Source organism: Rana temporaria, chromosome 3, assembly GCF_905171775.1.
Source record: "Rana temporaria chromosome 3, aRanTem1.1, whole genome shotgun sequence".
Lineage (NCBI taxonomy): Eukaryota > Metazoa > Chordata > Amphibia > Anura > Ranidae > Rana > Rana temporaria.
The window spans coordinates 387,748,474-387,766,683 of record NC_053491.1 but is presented as its reverse complement, the minus strand read 5'-3'; the positions used below and the strand labels follow the sequence as shown (position 1 = coordinate 387,766,683).

At 43.0% G+C, this 18,210-nt stretch overlaps 1 protein-coding gene across 1 annotated transcript in view; it reads right to left on the bottom strand.

Moving 5' to 3' along the window:
• The window catches only part of RESF1 (retroelement silencing factor 1), a 180,052-nt gene that overhangs the window by 94,133 nt on the left and 67,709 nt on the right, over positions 1-18,210 (bottom strand). Inside the window, exon 5 of the mRNA XM_040341692.1 lies at positions 10,932-11,004. Coding sequence (XP_040197626.1) covers positions 10,932-11,004 — 73 coding nt within the window. The remainder of the gene's footprint in view (positions 1-10,931; positions 11,005-18,210) is intronic.

Sequence of the window (18,210 nt, the reverse complement as noted above, 5' to 3'; positions counted from 1 at the left end):
CACACAAGTCGTGATGATGGGAAAGTTGTGAGCCCGAAAAATGCTGCCTATCTGTTTTTTGAATCATGTTTAATCAATCATTGTGGCACACTCATCCTTTTAACACTCTATAGTTCTCATCATGGACTACAGAATAATTTGTTTTTATATTGTGGGTGGAGATCTGGGAATAGGAGTGGTTGAGTAGTTTAGCAAAAGACACTGGAAGTGCTGACAACACTCACTGCACAACATTAGCCAACAATAGGACTTATGCCCCTAAAATTCGATGGAATTTTTCGTCGGAATTTCGTTCAAGCTGTCTTGCACACACACTGTGAGACCAAATTCCGACCGTCCAAAACGCGGTGGCGTAAAACACTACGACGAGCCGAGAAAAATCAAGTTCAATGCTTCCGAGCATGCGTTGACTTGATTCTGAGCATTCATGTTTTTTTTCTCCGTCGGAGTTGCACACAGACGATAGGAATTTCCTATCGTTTTTCTTTTCATCGGAAAAAATAAAACATGTTTTATTTCTAGACACCGACAGGAAAAAAGTCAGATGGGGCCCACACACAAAGTCCATCTGTGTGTACGCGGCATTAGAAGTTGGGTGCATTCTAGAAGATTAACAGATATACTTTTGTGAATGTATTGCAGAGATATAAACACCATATGGTTTTTCCTATTTTGCCTTGATATGTGCTTGAATATACAGTATCTCACAAAAGTGAGAACACCCCCCACATTTTTGTATATATTTTATTACCGTATTTATTGGCGTATAACACACACCCTAACTTTAGGAGGGATGTTTCAGGGAAAAAAACTTTCCACAGCACCCTGCGTATAACACGCAGGCACAGTTTACCCTCTATTTTTAGGGTAAAAAAGTGAGTGTTATACACCAATAAATACAGTATATCCTTTCATGTGACAACACTGAAGAAATTACATTTTGCTACAATGTAAAATAGTGAGTGTACAGCTCCCATAATAGTGTAAATTTGCTGTCCCTCACAATAACTCCACACACAGCCATTAATGTCTAAACCGCTGACAATAAAAGTGAGTACACCCCTAAGTAAAAATGTACAAATTAGCGTTTTTCCCTCCTCGGTGTCATGTGCCAAGACCCTGAAACTGAGCTGCGGCACAGTGGCCAAGACCATACATCAGTTTAACTGGGCAGGTTCTCCTTAGAACAGGCCTCGCCATGGTCGACCAAAGAAGTTGAGTGCACATGCTCAACATCATATCCAGAGGTTGTCTTTGGGAAATAGACATATGAGTGCTGCCAGAATTGCTGCAGAGGTTGAAAGGGTGGGGGATCAGCCTGTCAGTGCTCAGACCATAGGCTGCACACTGCCTTAAATTGGTCTGCATGGCTGTCGTCCCAGAAGGAAGTCTCTTCTAATGATGCAAAAAAAAAGCCTGCAAACAGTTTTCTGAAGACAAGCAGACTAACGACATGGATTACTGGAACCATGTCCTGTGGTCTGATGAGACCAAAATAAACTTATTTGGTTCAGATGGTGTCAAGTGTGTGTGTGACGGCAACCAGGTGAGGAGTACAAAGACAAGTGTGTCTTGCCTACAGTCAAGCATGGTGGGGGGAGTGTCATGGTCTGGAGCTGCATGAGTGCTGCCGGCACTTAGGAGCTACAGTTCATTGAGGGACCCATGAATGCCAACATGTACTGTGACATATTGTAGCAGAGCATGATCCCCCCCCTTTCGGAGACTGGGCTGCAGGGCAGTATTCCAACATGATTATGACCCCAAGCACACCTCCAAGACGACCACTGCCTTATTAAAGAAGCTGAGGGTAAAGGTGATGGACTGGCCAATGTGATGGTATGCAAGGTGAGATACAGGATGGTCGCTATATTTCACCTCGCTTTCGTTCCATTCTCAGGGACTGAACCGGAACCCTGCCCGGTTTTTCCAGCTTCTGTTGCAGGCTGAGTTCCGGTCCGGATGTTCTGGTCCACTGGAGTCCACCCTCAGGTGGACTTTAAATGTCCAGGAAGAAAGCACAGCAGGGCTCTGTTTTTGAGACTCAGGAAGGAACCTGAGTGAGAGGAGCTCTGGGTGTTGGACTAAAAAGGTTTGCTTTACTGCATGTTTTGTGGGTGACGGGGACAAGCCCCGCACTGTATAGAGAGGAGACTATTTGTTTAGTTAGTGCCAGAGGGCAAGGATTTAATTTACTGTTTTGTTTATTTTTATTTTGCAAACCTCCTGTAAATAAACCTGGCATCCACCAGATTTTAAAGAAAGTGCCTGTTTGCTGACCTTCAGAAAAGGTGATCCCTCATGAGCTAATCTCCCACACGTGGTGAACTCAGCGGGCACTTTCTGATGATGGAGGAAATGTTTAAGGCCCTGCTACAGGCCAATGCAGCTCAGCAGGAAACCAACTGCCAAGTCACAGAGGCCACTGCAGCACAACAGGCAGCACAACAGTAGGCCACTGCAGCACAACAGGTGGTCCAGCAGGAGATGTACCGCCAAATCACAGAGGCCGCTGCAGCACAACAGGTGGCCCAGCAGGAGATGTACCACCAAATCGCAGAGGCCGCTGCAGGTGGAACTGGCACCTCCTGTGCCAGTGGAAGCAAAGATGGCACGTGCATCCTACCACCTACAGAAAATGACACCTGTCGATGATGTTGAGGCATACCTTGTGACTTTTGAGAGAGTTGCTGTCCGTAAAGGTTGGCCAAAAGAGCAGTGGGCGGGTCTGTTGGCCCCATTTCTAACAGGAGTACCACAAAAGGCCTATTTTGATCTAGAACGAGATAAGACCCAGGACTATGAGACTCTAAAGACAGAGATACTCACGTGCTTGGGTGTCACCATGGCAGTCTGGGCCCAGGGAGTGCATCAGTGGTCCTACTCCAGCAACAAGCCACCCCATTCACAAATGTTTGACCTAGTCCACCTTATCAGGAAGTGGTTGCAGAAGGAGACCTTGACAGCCCCTAAGATCATGGAGCGTGTGGTAATGGACCGGTATCTGCGTGCGCTCCCTGCTGCTCTGAGGAAGTGGGTCGGACAGGGGGACCCCAAAACTGAAGCCCAATTGGTGGACCTAGTGGAGAGGTACAGTGCTACTTAGGACTTGGTGAACCCATTTATGCCCCAATTCAGTGTGTCTAGGGGTGCATGATCTCCCAGTGGTTCTGGGAAGACTGTTCTGGGGTTCCAGAGCTTGGGAAAATTTGATAAGACTGTTGTTACAGCTGATGAGACTGTGGGTCCTAGACCTGGAGATGGGCCAAAAAAGCCAGGAAGGTCTTTGGGACCGTTAAGAGGATTGGAGGTAGAACATATACGTTGTTTTCATTGCCATGCATTAGGGCATATTGCTGCAAACTGTCCTATAAATGATGAACCTATGCGGTCTGATTATGCTGAACAAGGTGGTCTACAAAGATGGGAGAAACTGAGATTTTTTGCTACCATATCTCATGTTTGCCTTTGAGCTTTTGTATGGCAGACATCCCAGGGAGCTGCTAGATGTCGCCAAAGAAACATGGGAAGGAGAGGGCATCCCATATAGAAGCATCATAGAGCATGTCTCCTTGATGCAGGATCAAAACACAGCTGTCCTGCCCCTGGTACAAGAATATATGGAACAAACCCAGGAAGCTCAGAGGAGAGTCTATGACCAGGGTGCCAAGGTCTGTACTTTCAGTCCCAGGGACAGAGTGTTGCTACTGGTTCCCACGGTGGAAAGTAAGTTCCTTGCCAAGTGTCAGGGTCCTTTTGAGGTTATCGAAAGGGTGGGGGAGGTAAACTACAAAGTCTGCCAGCCAGGAAAAAGGAAACCACACCAAATTTACCATGCAAACCTCTTAAAGCCCTGGAAGGACAGGTAGACTTTACTGGCCACATCCCCACCTCCAACAGACCGGGTACCAGTGACGCCTGACGTCCTCATAACGGATTCCCTGTCAGTGACACAAGAAAGTGACGTTAGGGCGTTTGTGCACAAAAATAGAGACTTTTTGTCCCCCTTGCCTGGACTGACTAACGTGATCCAGCATAACATAGTGACAGAACCAGGGGTTTGCGTAAATGTAAAGCCATATAGAATCCCAGAGGCCAGGCTAGAGGCAGTCGCGAAGGAAATAAAAAATATGTTAGAGTTGGACGTGATAGAAGAATCTCACATTGAGTGGTCGAGCCCCATAGTGCTGGTCCAAAAACTTGATGGCACTATCAGGTTTTGTAACCACTTTAGGGAACTCAACAGTGTGTCCAAATTTGATGCATACCCAATGCCTCGGGTCGACAAACTCGTGGACAGGTTGGGACAGGCTAGCTACATAACAACCCTAGACCTAACGAAAGGCTATTGGCAAATACTGCTTGGCCAAGGAGAAGACTGACTTTTCCACTCCTGAGGGCTCGTTTCAGTATAAGTGGATGCCATCTGGTCTGCATGGGGCCCCTGCATCATTCCAACGAATGATAGACAAAACTTTAAGACCACATCGCCTGTATACTGCTGCTTAATTGGATGATGTGGTCATCCATGGCCCTGATTGGGAATCGCACCTGCCCCGAGTACAAGCATACAAGCAGTGGTAGATTCCCTTAGGAAAGCAGGTCTCACAGCCAGGGCCGCCATCAGGGGGGTACAGGCATTACACCTGTAAGGGGCCCGGAGGTCCACAGGGGCCCGGATGGCAACCCCCTTTAAAAAAAAAATATATATATATATATATTTTTTTTTTTTAGGGCAAAATTTTTTTTTAGAGGTCCGGAGGTCCCCAGGGGCCCGGAGGCCCCGGATGGCAACCCCCCTTTTTTTATTTATTTTTTATAAAAAAAATATATTTTTTATATATATTTTTATTTTATTTTTTAATAAAGAGCCATTTTTTTTAGAGGTCCGGAGGTCCCCATATATATATAATATTATTATTATTAAAGGGCCCAGAGCTCCCCAGATGGCAACCCCCCTTTTTTTATAAAAAAATATATTTTTTTATATATATTTTTTTTTGTCTTTATATATATATATATATATATATATATATATATATATATATATATATATTATTAAAGGGCCCAGAGGTTTCTTTTTTTCATTTTTATTAAAGGGCCCTTTTTTGCAATTTCTTTATATATCTATCTATCTATCTATCTATCTATCTATATATATATATATATATATATATACACACACACACACACATACATTTATGTATATATATATATATATATATATATATATATATATTATTAAAGGGCCCAGAGGTCCCCAGGGCCCCAGATGGCAACCCCCTTTTTAAAAAAATATATATATATTTTTTTATATATATTTTTTATTTTTATTAAAGGGCCCAGAGGTCCCCATGGCCCCGGATGGCTACTCCCCTTTATTTATATATATTTTTCTTTATTTCTTCGTTTTTGTGGTAAAGGCCCCCCCCTTCTCAATCCGCGGCAGCCCCCGCTTCTCAATTTATGGCGGCAGCACCCCCCCCCCGGTTCTCTGCTCCAGGGGGCCCATGCCTGAAGCTGTGTAAGGGGCCCCATAATTCCTGATGGCGGCCCTGCTCACAGCTAACCCAAAAAAGTGTGCCATAGGCCTGGAAGAAGCCAAATACCTTGGGTACGTCATTGGCCGGGGACTGGTCAAGCCTCAGACCAATAAGGTTGAGGCAATTCAAAAATGGCCCCAACTGGTGAACAAAAAACAAGTACGGGCCTTAATGGGCATCACAGGGTATTACAGGCGGTTTATACCCAACTTTGCCACCATTGCCACCTCTCTGACCGACCTGATGAAGGGTAGAGGGTCGGACATGGTCAAATGGAATCCTGAAACCAAGGAGGTATTTCAGAATTTTAAGAAAGCCCTTTGTGTACTACCAGTACTAGTGACCCTGGACTTCACAAAGGAGTTTGTGGTACAGATGGATGTCTCTGAGGTGAGCTTAGGGGCTGTGCTATGACAGAACAGGGATGTTGAGGAGCACCTGGTGGTATACCTGAGCCGGAATTTGAACAAGCATGGAAAGAACTATGCCATTGTCAAAAAGGAGGAGATCTGGGTGTTGGACTAAAAATACTTGCTTTACCGCATGTTTTGTGGGTGACGGGGACCAGCCCCGCACTGTATAGAGAGGAGACTATTTGTTTAGTTAGCGCCGGACAGCAAGGATTTAATTTACTGTTTTGTTTATTTTTATTTTGCAAACCTCCTGTAAATAAATCTGGCATCCGCCGAATTTTAAAGAAAGTGCCTGTTTGCTGACCTTCATTCAGAAAAGGTGATCCCTCACAAGCCAATCTCCCACACCAAGCATGTCTCCAGACCTAAATCCTATTGAGCATCTGTGGGGCATCTTCAAATGACAGGTGAAGGAGCGCAAGGACCAGCTCTGTGATGTCGTCATGGCGAACTAAAAGAGGACTCCAGTGGCAACCTGTGAAACTTTGATGAACTCCATGCCCAAGAGGGTTAAGGTAGTGCTTACAATCTAGGATGTTCAAGTCAATACTGCAATGCAATTACAAGAAAAAAATAATCAACCATGACATTATAGTTTGCATAGAATCCCAAAAGACTGCTTCTTTATAATAAAAAATAAAAAGGTTTCACATCATGAGCTCTTACAGTGATTATGTAAATACGGCTAAATGTTACATTGTTTAGACTGGCATACAAATGGAATGTATGTAAACATTGCCATTGCTTAAAATTTACATAAAAAAACTATGAAGATATTAGATTTTTGTTTGGGTACACCATTGCATGACTGCGCAACTAACAGTTGAAATAGTGCAGTGCTAAATAGCAAAAAATGGCCTGTCATGAAGATGGTAAAATCTTCTGGAGGTTGAATATTTATTATATTTGCTCACCAAAAATAAACTATAGTTTTCCTTATAATTTGTTGGTGCCCCTGCTGCCAGTAATCTGTAATGCAAGCTGTGCAATTTCTTTTTTGAGCACCCAATGCATTGTACTCCCATGAATACAATTCCCTTACCCATCATGTCGTCAGTGTTCCCCAAGCTCTCTTAAAAAAACAAGTATCATTATGTCAATCCCGTATAAAGGCATTGCATTTCTCAATCATTAGCATCAATAAACTCTGCTGACTAGGGTTTTTGAGCTCGTTTTGGCAGCTGTGAATAAAGTCACTCTCAGAGTGCCTTCAGAGACGCAAGGCGCTGTATAAAAGCAACATCTTTCCTGGGGTTTGACTGAAAGTCTCAGAAACTCAGGTAGTTTGGGGAAATGGCCAGTAAAATTGGAGGTACAGTATATACTGGTACCTTATGATGCGTGCTCCTGTATGCATAGATTTGTATTTAGTGTACTTTTGACCACAAGTTTAGTTTTATTCCTGCCAGCTGTTAGGTAGTATGTTTCCCCTAATGCTTCCAATAAAAAGCTTGTGGTATTCTATAGCTAAAGCTTTCAATATTACTTTTTTGATAAATTTGTGTTTAACCACTTCAATACCCAGCCATAGTCATATGACATCCACAGATGGGATCTCTCATCCTGGGTGGACGTCATATAATGTCCTGGGCTTTGTGGGGGGGATATCTGAATGATGCATGCAGCTAGAGGCATCATTCAGATATCCTCTTCTGCCAGCGATTCTGTTCACGATAAGAATGATTATAGCGGCAGTTTCGCCACTTGATCATTATTATAGGCGGCGGGAGGGGACATCCCCCCTCCCACCGCCATCCGGTGCTTCTCCGGGGTCTCCCGTGCCATTGGGGGGCCCGGAGAATGAATCGGCCGGCGTCGCATGAGGATCATAGAGATTTCCAGTGACCAGATGGTCACCAGTCATCTCTATGACCGTCGGAGGCCCAGTCGTGACATTATGACGTCACGCCCGGGTACCCAGAAGTAAAAAAAAGCCACGATTGCAGCTAGTAAGCATGAGATCAGTGATTTATTTTTCACAATCTCATGCTTTCCAGCCTGGAGGAGAGATGCGCGGTCTTATTGACCCTGCATCTCTCCATAAAGAGGACCTGTCACACACCATTCCTATTACAAGGGATGTTTACATTCCTTGTAATAGGAATAAAAGTGATCAAAAACTTTTTTTTTAAAGTGTAAAAAAAATTAAGTAAAATAAAAAATAAATAATTATAAAAAGGATTAAACGCCCCTGTCCCCGGTAGCTCGAGCTCAGAAGCGAACGCACACGTAAGTCCCGCCCACATATGTAAACGCCGTTCAAACCACATATGTGAGGTATCGCCCCGTGCGTTAGAGCGCAAGCAACAATTCTAGCACTAGACCTCCTCTGTAACTCTAAACTGGTAACCTATAAAAAAATTCAAAGCGTCGCCTATGGAGATTTTTAAGTCCTGAAGTTTGGAGCCATTCCATGAGTGTGCGCAATTTTAAAGCATGACATGTTAGGTAGTTATTTATTCGGCGTAACTTCATCTTTCATATTTTACCAAAAAAATTGGTTAACTTTACTGTTTTGTTATTTTTTAATTAATGAAAAAACATTTTTTTTCCAAAAAAAGGGGTTTGAAAAATGATTGCGCAAATACCGTGCAAAATAAAAAGTTGCAATGACTGTCATTTTATTCCCTAGTGTGTCTGCTAAAAAACACATATATACTGTTTGGGGGTTCTGAGTAACTTTCTAGCAAAAGAATGATGATTTGTACATGTAGGAGAGACGTGCCAGAATAGGCCCGGTATTGAGGTGGTATAAAAGCCCTGTATTGAAGTGGTTAACTTGACTACCCTAATCACTTAGCCATAGTGTTCTAAAAGAAGCAATGAAATAGGCTTGCATTGAATGTAATATTCCTATGTGGCCGGTGCAGAAAATTTATTATTTACAGCACTTAGCTTTAATGCAAGCAGTGGGCTGGATCACAAGAAGTGTTGCAGGATCGTGCAATTAATAGTTGAAGTAGCGCAGTGCTGAATAGCATAAAATTGACTAGTCATTGGGGGCCAAATCTTCCGGAGGTCAAGTGGTTAATATTAAGCTCACCAAAAATAATCCATAGTTTCCCTTATAATTTGTTATTGCCCCTGCTTTTCCTTCTTTAATTAAATTGTGTTTAACTGGACTACCTTAATCACTTAAAGAAGCAATTCTAAAAGAAGCAATAGCATAGACTTTCATTCAATGTAATATTCCTATGTGGCCGGTGCATAAAATGGATTGTGTATGGCGATTGACTGTTGACTCTGCTAACTGCACATTTGGAGAAGACCAACTGAAACAGAAATACATTGTTTACCTTTAAGATTATTCTTTTGCTATATAGATAACATCAGTTACAAACCGGTTAGCTTTATGATAATGAGTTTACATGTGTTTCAACATCTACGTTTCATGCAATATACTTGTCAAAGGAAAGTCAAGAACTGTAGTTAAAAAAAATATATTTCACTGTCAAGAGTTTGACAGACTGCCAAATGACAATGACAACGTACATTATAAATAACAACTTTTTTTACTGTTTGCTTTTCCTCTTTTTTTAAACAATTATAGTATGTATTTTCAGTTTTCAAAAAAGCATATTGTTTCCAATAAATTAAAAAAATGAATACAATACATACATGCGGGGGCTAAAACCAATTTACCCCCCGCCCCCCCCCAAAGTGCAACAGAACAGCGCCACCTAGAGACCAAAAAAATACACAATTTCTTGAAATAAAAATGTGAAAAATTATTAGGATATCTTGCTGTAGAATTGAACACCAAATATTTGAACTGTGACTTATTTAAAGAATATTAACACTTTACAGACTAATTAAATAACCTTGTCACTACTGTAGGCAATTTTGTGTAGGTTGCCACCAGGTTCCTGTTTCCTGAGTAACTTGAAGCATTACAGAAAAACTGCCCCAGATCCTGATTCTAAGCCACACCCCCAACACCTTTGGATGCTCCTCAGCCTTTGTATGCAGAGGAAACAGCTGGGGTATGTCAATTCTGAATCTTGACACTGTCTGCCCGGGAAGCAGTTGAAACCATGAGAGTCTTGGAGAGAAGTTCATCTCCTGTTACCCTAGGACAGGGGTGCCCAACCTTTTGAAGAGCGAGGGCCACTTAAGCGACTTAGAAATCGGTCACGGGCCACAATGAGCGGAGCGGGTGGATGACAGGCTTGTGTCCACTCTGCATATGGAAAAAAGACACAGACACAGCCCACTCTACTCTATTGCCCTCTGATCCAATCAGCCCAGATGGAAGGGACACAAGATCGTTTACATCTGCTGCTCCATAAGGATGAATGGAGGGTCAGACCGATCATGTGAAAGGGGCATAAGGCTGCTTTCACACTGATGTGCAGTGGTTTACCCACACCATACCTGTGGCTTTCCTGCGGGTAAGCTGCACTTTGCCATAGAATTCTATTATATCCTGCAGGTGTGGTGCACTTTCTGACACTGGACCAAAACCACAGGTAAAAAACAGAAGTCTATGGCTCAGTGCAGGTAACCCACAGGTGCACCATGCTGCACCTGCGGATCAGTTTGAAAGCAGCCCAGTAAACACTGCAGAACAGATATGCCCAATATATACACTGTGATTTTAGTAATAAACTTACCTTTAATAAGTCTTCCATTCAGATATCACCGGCTGTTGTGGCCCCAGGCAAAGTGCATTTGGCATCACTCCGACTATGACAGAAGCCAGTGCTATACAGGAGGCATCAGCTTATGTGGCTCTGCTGCGCAGCTGCTGGCTTCATTCACAAAACTGATGCTTTGGGATGGCAGATTGGCAAACCGTGATCTGGGCTTGCCAACCCACCATCCCAGAGCAGGAGGTCGCGGGCCACATCAGAGGGCTTTGCGGGCCACATGTGGCCCCCGGGCCACTGGTTGGGCACCCCTACCCTAGGAGGAAGCAACATCTTATTTTGTTATTCCATCCTGTACTATATTAAAGTCGTGTAAACGTGCTCACCTTAACACCACCAGCTTTCTCCTCTCTTTGAATGGTCACATGGACCTGAAACTTTCCCAATGACCAGTCGCCACTAAAAAAATAAAATAAAAAAGTAAATGTAGGCATCACAGGAACTTTAAAAGCTGAATGTTCTTTCTACTTATGTCTTGCCCTCCATTCTCCCTCTCCCTCATTAACATGTTAATAAAAAAAATTCTATAAAACATTTATATTTTTGGGCAGCATAGTGGTGTAGTGAGTAGCACTCTCGCCTAGTAGTAAAAAGGGTCGCTGGTTCGAATCCCGACCACGACACTACCTGCCTGGAGTTTGCATGTTCTCCCTGTGCCTGCGTGGGTTTCCTCCGGGTAATCCGGTTTCCTCCAAAGACATTCTGGTAGATTAATTGGCTTCTGCCTAAATTGGCCCTAGTATATGAATGCAAGTTAGGGACCTTAGATTGTAAGCTCCTTGAGGGTAGGGACTGATGTGAATGTACATTGTATATGTAAAGCGCTGTAAATTGACGGCGCTATACAAGTACCTAAATAATAATAATAATTACATATCTCCTTATTTTAGACCCAGTGACATCATCAATGGGTCTTTTTGCTTGCAATGCAGGTAGATAATGCCTGATGAAAGGAGTTGTACATAACTTCCTAATAAACATCATAGCACCCTGCTTCAAAACTCCTCTCAAGAGCCCTTAGATTAATGCAAGCAGTGGGCTGGATCACGAGAGGTGTCATGCAAGTATAAAAATGCATGATAAATGTATGTCATTCTAGAAAAGTGGGCATTTCTATGCAAATCCTAATTGCATGCCGACTACCGTAGGTAAAGCCACCATGTGATGCTGAGCCTCAGTGATTAGAACTGAAATCCAGAGAATGAAAAAAGGTGGCCAGTTACAATGAAGCTGGGGGGAGTATTGTATGTTCTCCAGTCAGGAAATGAGACAGACGCAATCTGACTAGCTACAGCTTCTAATGCACACTATGAGAAGCTCATAGTGTGGAGTGAAACCAGGCTAAGCATTTTCAGGACAAGAGAGGAGCTTGTACAAATGTGTGAGACTCAGAGAGGGTTCATTATTAGCTTTGAGGGTCTGGTGTATGTAGTTTGCCTTTACTGAACAAAACAGGTTAGGTCAGTGCTTTCTTAGGAAATTCTCCCAATGTTTGCATTCCTATATTCTGGCTTATTTCTAGGACTTGGGCAACGAAGAAGGGGCTACAGCACTGTGATATTTCTGGTGGGGATGTGTGAAAAACTGTTCTTTAAATCCACTCCAGGAGTGACATGGGCACTGCATTTTTGGCAAGATCAACAGGTATGTTCTGTACTTGTTAAAAACGTTTACAGCCCTAAAAATAAAAGAATTCATCTACATTTCTGTTCCTTAGTTATCCCTTATTATATTAGTAGCTCACTGATTGCTTTTATTTTCTGTCCAGATTTGCTCTTTAAAGTATCATCCAGTACAGTAGATATCCTGAAGCATATCTCAGCAACTGCTAAGTCCACTATAAAATAAAGCATTGTATTCTGCACATCTGACGTAAAGGAAAATGAAGCTGGAATGCAGACCCTAGTGATTTCACCAATCTGGCATGTTTGCTTAGCTTGAGTCAGAAGTTAAAAATAATCCTAGCTTAAGGTCCTCTATATAAGGCTAGTTTTTTTTCACACTGAAGGCAAGTCACATGTTCTCTTAACAGTCTGCTTCTGGGTAAAAAGATTACAGCTGCTCATTGTTATTCATCGGACTGAAGATACATATTTGATAATGAGAAGTTCTAAACCCCTTACAGTTTTTGGTCTAAATGTTTTTAAGACTGCTATCCACACCCTTCCCATTATCTTCAGGCTGACTACCCCATGCCCTGGAATGAATGAATGAATTAATTAATTGATAAATTAATTTGTTTATTTTACTTATTTGCTTAAAGGGTCACTAAAGGCAGAATTTTTTTTTTAAATAACAAACATGTTATACTTACCTCCACTGTGCAGCTCGTTTTGCACAGAGTGTCCCCTAACCCTGTCTTCTGGGGTCCCTCGGCGGCTATCTCGGCTCCTCCTCGCAAAAGCTTTCTACCTTCATGCGAGCGAGCTCGCATTGTGGAAAGCTTTTGCGAGGGCGCTCCCATGATACAGCGGCGGGCATAGCCCCCGGCGCACCGCGTCATCCGCTGTGATTGACAGCAGCGTCAGCCAATGGCTGCACTGCTATCTGTCCAGCCTAGCCAATCAACGGCCAGGCTGGGAACCGAAGACGATCACATGGACGTGCGCGGGACTTTCGAGAGGTCAGGTAAGTAAAATGGGGGTTCGGGGGGGGGGGGGGCGGTACCATCGGATGTTTTTTCACCTTAATGCATAGGATGCATTAAGGTGAAAAAACATTTACCTTTACAACCTTTTTAAGCCTAGTACACACAGGCCAAATTTCAGACGGCATTGGCTGGTTCAATAGAAACCAGCCGACATTTGGTCCAGGTGTACTGCAGCCGGTTCGCTTCTGTTGAAGGGGCACGACTGAAAAAAGTCTGCTGATCAGCTCCCAATCAGTGCTCTCAAGCAATGGCAGTTTCCCCTCTCAGAACACAATAGCACAGCAGGGGAGATTGATGTACTAACATTGGATAGTTTGAAGGTCCTTCTGAGAGTTCAGTCCCCTTATCCAGAAAGAACCATTCTTATAACTTGTAGAGCCTAACTCTTGTGCACAGAACAGGTTAAATAATGAGAAGCAGCTCATGTCTGTACTGAACAGAACATCCCCTTAAGCTAGGGACGAGAGTAGGGGACACCTAAGGCCAGGGAGCATGCCCAGGGATTCATGGAAACTGATGTTGCGAGCTTTACCATACTATTTCAAAGACAAAGGCAAATAGACTATGCACTTTACAAGTGCAGTTGCACTATGCTGACTTCCATTTTGCAATCATGTGCAAGAACATCTGCAGTTTTTTATTTTCCTTGCACCTAACTAGGTTTTCTATGTAAAGTGAAGCTTAACCTAATTTAATAGGCTCTGGAGCAACTGTACTTGTCTGTTTGCCTTTAGTAAATCAGCCCCATTGACCTACAATGCCACATCCTTTCACCTGTATACAGACTTTAAAAGGCTGTTGAGATTTAGGGAGACATTTGAAACTAGATAAGACTTTTTTTTTTTACTTGGAAAAACCAACTTTATTAATACAAAGCACATATTACATGACAGTCAAGTACATTTGTCAGTAAAAGTACAGTTTCATATGATATAATGAATAGAGTTTTTTGTTCACCTAGATACCTCTAGATATACATTCACTTGTTCATAAGGACAATGGAGCCTTTTGATGTAGAGTCAGACACATGTTTCTCCATCCTCTAGCCACATGTCCCATACTTTGGAGTATTTTTGTGTGGAACCCCTGTGTGTGTAAATCAGCTGTTTAAATGGCAAAGTATCATTAACAGCCTTTTTCCACATCTGTAGAGAGGGGGGCAAATCCTGCATCCACCTCTGGGCGATCATCTTTCGTGCTAAAAATAATGTTTCAAGAAGGAAAATTGTATGATATATATATCAACCTCCACATCAGGCAGCAATCCCAGAATACACAACTTAGGGTCTAGTACCACAGGGGATCCCATATTATCATGCAAAAAGCGAACAACTTGTGTCCAGTACGTCTGAATATTTGGACAGTTCCAAATGAGATGGTAAAACGTACCAAGCGTGGACTGACACAAGCAACAGGTCGGGTTGGATGTGCGTTGGAACTTGGCCAACCTCAGTGGTGTTAGGTAGGCTCTGTGAACAATGTAAGTTTGCATCAGTCTATCTGACAACTTAGGGGACGCAGTCTTGGTTCCCTCGAGTATTTCATCCCAGTCTGAGTCTTCTATTGGGCCTACGTCCTGTTCCCACACCCATCACTCCCCAAAACAACACCCAGCACCGGTGGAGGTTCCGTCTCTACATCCAGAGGCGGAAGCTGGGTTCTGAGTGTATGACGGAGCTGCAGGTATTTAAATGCTAAGTGCTGTGGGAGTGAAAATTCCTCTCTAAGTGTCTGAAACTGTTTGAAACCAGGGTTTGATAGAACTTGGTGTAAGTATATTATGCCGTATCTAGCCCATACCACCGAGTCGGGAATCCTTGTGAGTTCTGGCATATGGCTGTTAAGCCATAGTGGGGTATGGGAATAACGTTTTCCAACATTCAGTTTTTTAAGGGATATTTCCCATATTCGTTGGTGATGCAATAACATTCCTGAGTTGTGCCTTAAGGCCTGCTTATTTAGTTGTTTCCCGCGGATAAGACTCTTACCAGATAAAATTATCTCTAGCCAGGCCAAAATTGTGTTCCTTGTTTGACCACCTAACTTTTGAAGACCAAACATGACTGTACAGTGAGATCAACAGTGCCTTCAAATGTAGCTAATTAGTACATGAAGGAAGAAAAACATTTTACTTGTTCAAGGAAACCATACAGAACATTTAGTTGAGGTATGTTAATAAGTGGGCCAAAAAACAAAAGAACATAAAGTAACACAGTTTGGAGTTTATTATAAATCTACCATGCTGGGCTAAGCTAGCTATAACAAACACAGTGTTTAAAGAAAAAGAATGTAGGCATCTCAAAAGTGCCATAGCAAACGTTTTATGGCTATCTAAACTGGGCTTTACTTAAAACAACTGCAAAGTGAAGCTATACGGCTGTTGAACAGAGAAGGGAAAGCAGAATATTCAAAATAAGAAAGTCATACCATATGTGGTGATGGGGGGAGTAGGAAAACCCAAAAATAATTTTAACAAATGTTGTATCCCTATGTTCTTCAAGTTTAGCAACATGCTGAGACAAAAGCTTCCACATCTAAAAGACTCAACACCCCAGCACAAGAGAAACAACCCTGTATATGCAATCCAGTGAACTGAGGAAAGAAAAGACATGTACACCGGGGTGACAAGGCCCATCATAAAAAAGGGCAAATTGTGCAGATATGGACTCAGCAGTCCTCCTTGCTTTCCATTTAAGAAAAGAGACATTCTTTCAAGGACACTGAGGTGCACATTTTGGGCAGGGAGCGACTGTCTTGCAAGAGTCGTAAAAGAGGCCCTCTACATCAAACTGGCATAACCATACCCTAAACAGGGGTAGGGGTTTAGACACCCACATATAATGTAACTTAAACATCTTTACCCTGAAATGCACACCTTTACCCATATATCTTGAAGAATTAACCAGAGTCCCAGACGTCATGGCTCCAAGATGACTGAAGTATGTACATTAGAACAAGGTGTTTTCGCAGACTTTCACATTTCAGTAATGTTCTTGGACGATCGGCATCTGCCTTGACATATTCCATGATACCATGGTGATTAGATTAAGATGACTGAATGACTACTGTGGCTGAGGTTCTTGTTTTTGACATTTATTTATGCTAAGGAGGCTTCTTGGTGGAAAACTTCAACAATACAGAAAAGGTCCAGATGAATGCGATTATCTAATGCTAGGAATTTTATGCACCTAGCACATGACTGTACTTTGGCTCCCCCTTCCCAGGGCCGTCTTTAATATGGTTTGGGCCCAGGGCAAACATTTTTTTTGGGCCCCCCTCCAGCTTATTTTGGGCCTGGCTGGTTCACATGTATGTTTTGGCGGTCCCCATGTGTGCAGGTACAGCAGCCCATTGATTTGAATGGGCTGCCATGCCTTCGTTTCCTGCAGAAAAAAGGTGCATTCAGCATTTTAAAAATACAGTTGCCTTGAAATCCATTCTGCTTTTGCACCATGCTACTTACCTGCAGTTCTTGCACCATGCTACTTACCTGCAGTTCTTGCACACACAAACGCACTGTGTTTTTAAAAGCGTGACCTAAACATCTAAAAATGCAGCAAGTTTGACAGTGCGGGAACTGCAGATAAGTCACAGCAGACAGCATAATGGACAGACAGTGCTGTATTTCAGTGCTTGATGGGCATAGGCGTGCCGTGTGCGCAGCCTATTACATGAGGCATGCGCTTTTCTTTGCAGGAAACGCAGGCATGGCGGCCCATTCAAATGAATGGGCTGCTGTGCCTGCGCAAATGTGGGCCGCCAAAACACATACATGTGAACCAGCCAGGCCCAAAAAAAGCCCATCCAGCAGTTAAATACAGACAGTAATGTCATGTGCTCTGAGGCTTTACTCAGCCTGGACTGCAGGTCTGGTCTGTGATTTAAAGAGTTCCTCTATTTTACACATGGCATGGCATGGGGTCCCATGGTGCTAAAGCAGAATGGACAGACAGTGCTGTGACCCCATGCCATGCCATGTGTAAAATAGAGGAACTTTTTAAAACACTGACCAGACCTGCAGTGAATCATCAAATATTATAAAGACTTTGGGCACACTCTACAGAAAACTTCTATTTACAATATAGATTAGCAAACAGTGACATAACTTGAGGAGCAGGACATGAAGAAGTCAGCCTCAGGAAGAGCAAACTGGGGATGTTATAAAATCATATTCTAATTCACTTTTATATGCAAGCAGCACCCAGTGGCAGGAAGGGAGAAGTGCGCGTCTAAAGGGAAGCCAGGGGTGCTGTACATTTTAAAACACTGGGAAGGGAAGCAGTACTGTCACTGGCTGCGTGCCGCTGATGATTTTCAGCCTGATTTGTGGGCAGCACAGGGGCTTAACGGGCGGCAGGGCCGCCATCAGGAATTATGGGGCCACTTACACAGCTTCAGGCATGGGCCCCCTGGAGCAGAGAACCGGGATGGGGGGTGCTGCCGCCTGAAATTGAGAAGCAGGGGGGGGGGGGGCTGCCGCGAATTTAGAAGCGGGGGGCCCTTTACAAAAAAAGAAATAAAGAAAGAAATAAAGAAAAATATATATAAAAAAGGGGTGTAGCCATCCGGGGCCCTGGGGACCTCTGGGCCCTTTTAATAAAAATAAAAAAGAAATAAAAAATATATTTTAAAAAGGGGGTTGCCATTGCCATCTGGGGCCCTGGGGACCTCTGGGCCCTTTAATATTTTTTTTTTATAAAAATAAATTACAAAAAAAAGGGGGTTGCCATCCGGGACCTCTGGGCCCTTTAATAAAAAAAATATATATAAAGAAACATTTATAAAAAAAAAGGGGGGGTTGCCATCCAGGGCCCTGGGGACCTCTGGGCCCTTAAATAAAAAATAAATAAAAAAATATATAAACAAAAATAAAAAAATAAACATTTATAAAAAAGATAAAGGGTGTTTGCCACATGGGGACCTCTGAGCCCTTTAATAAAAAAATAAATAAATAA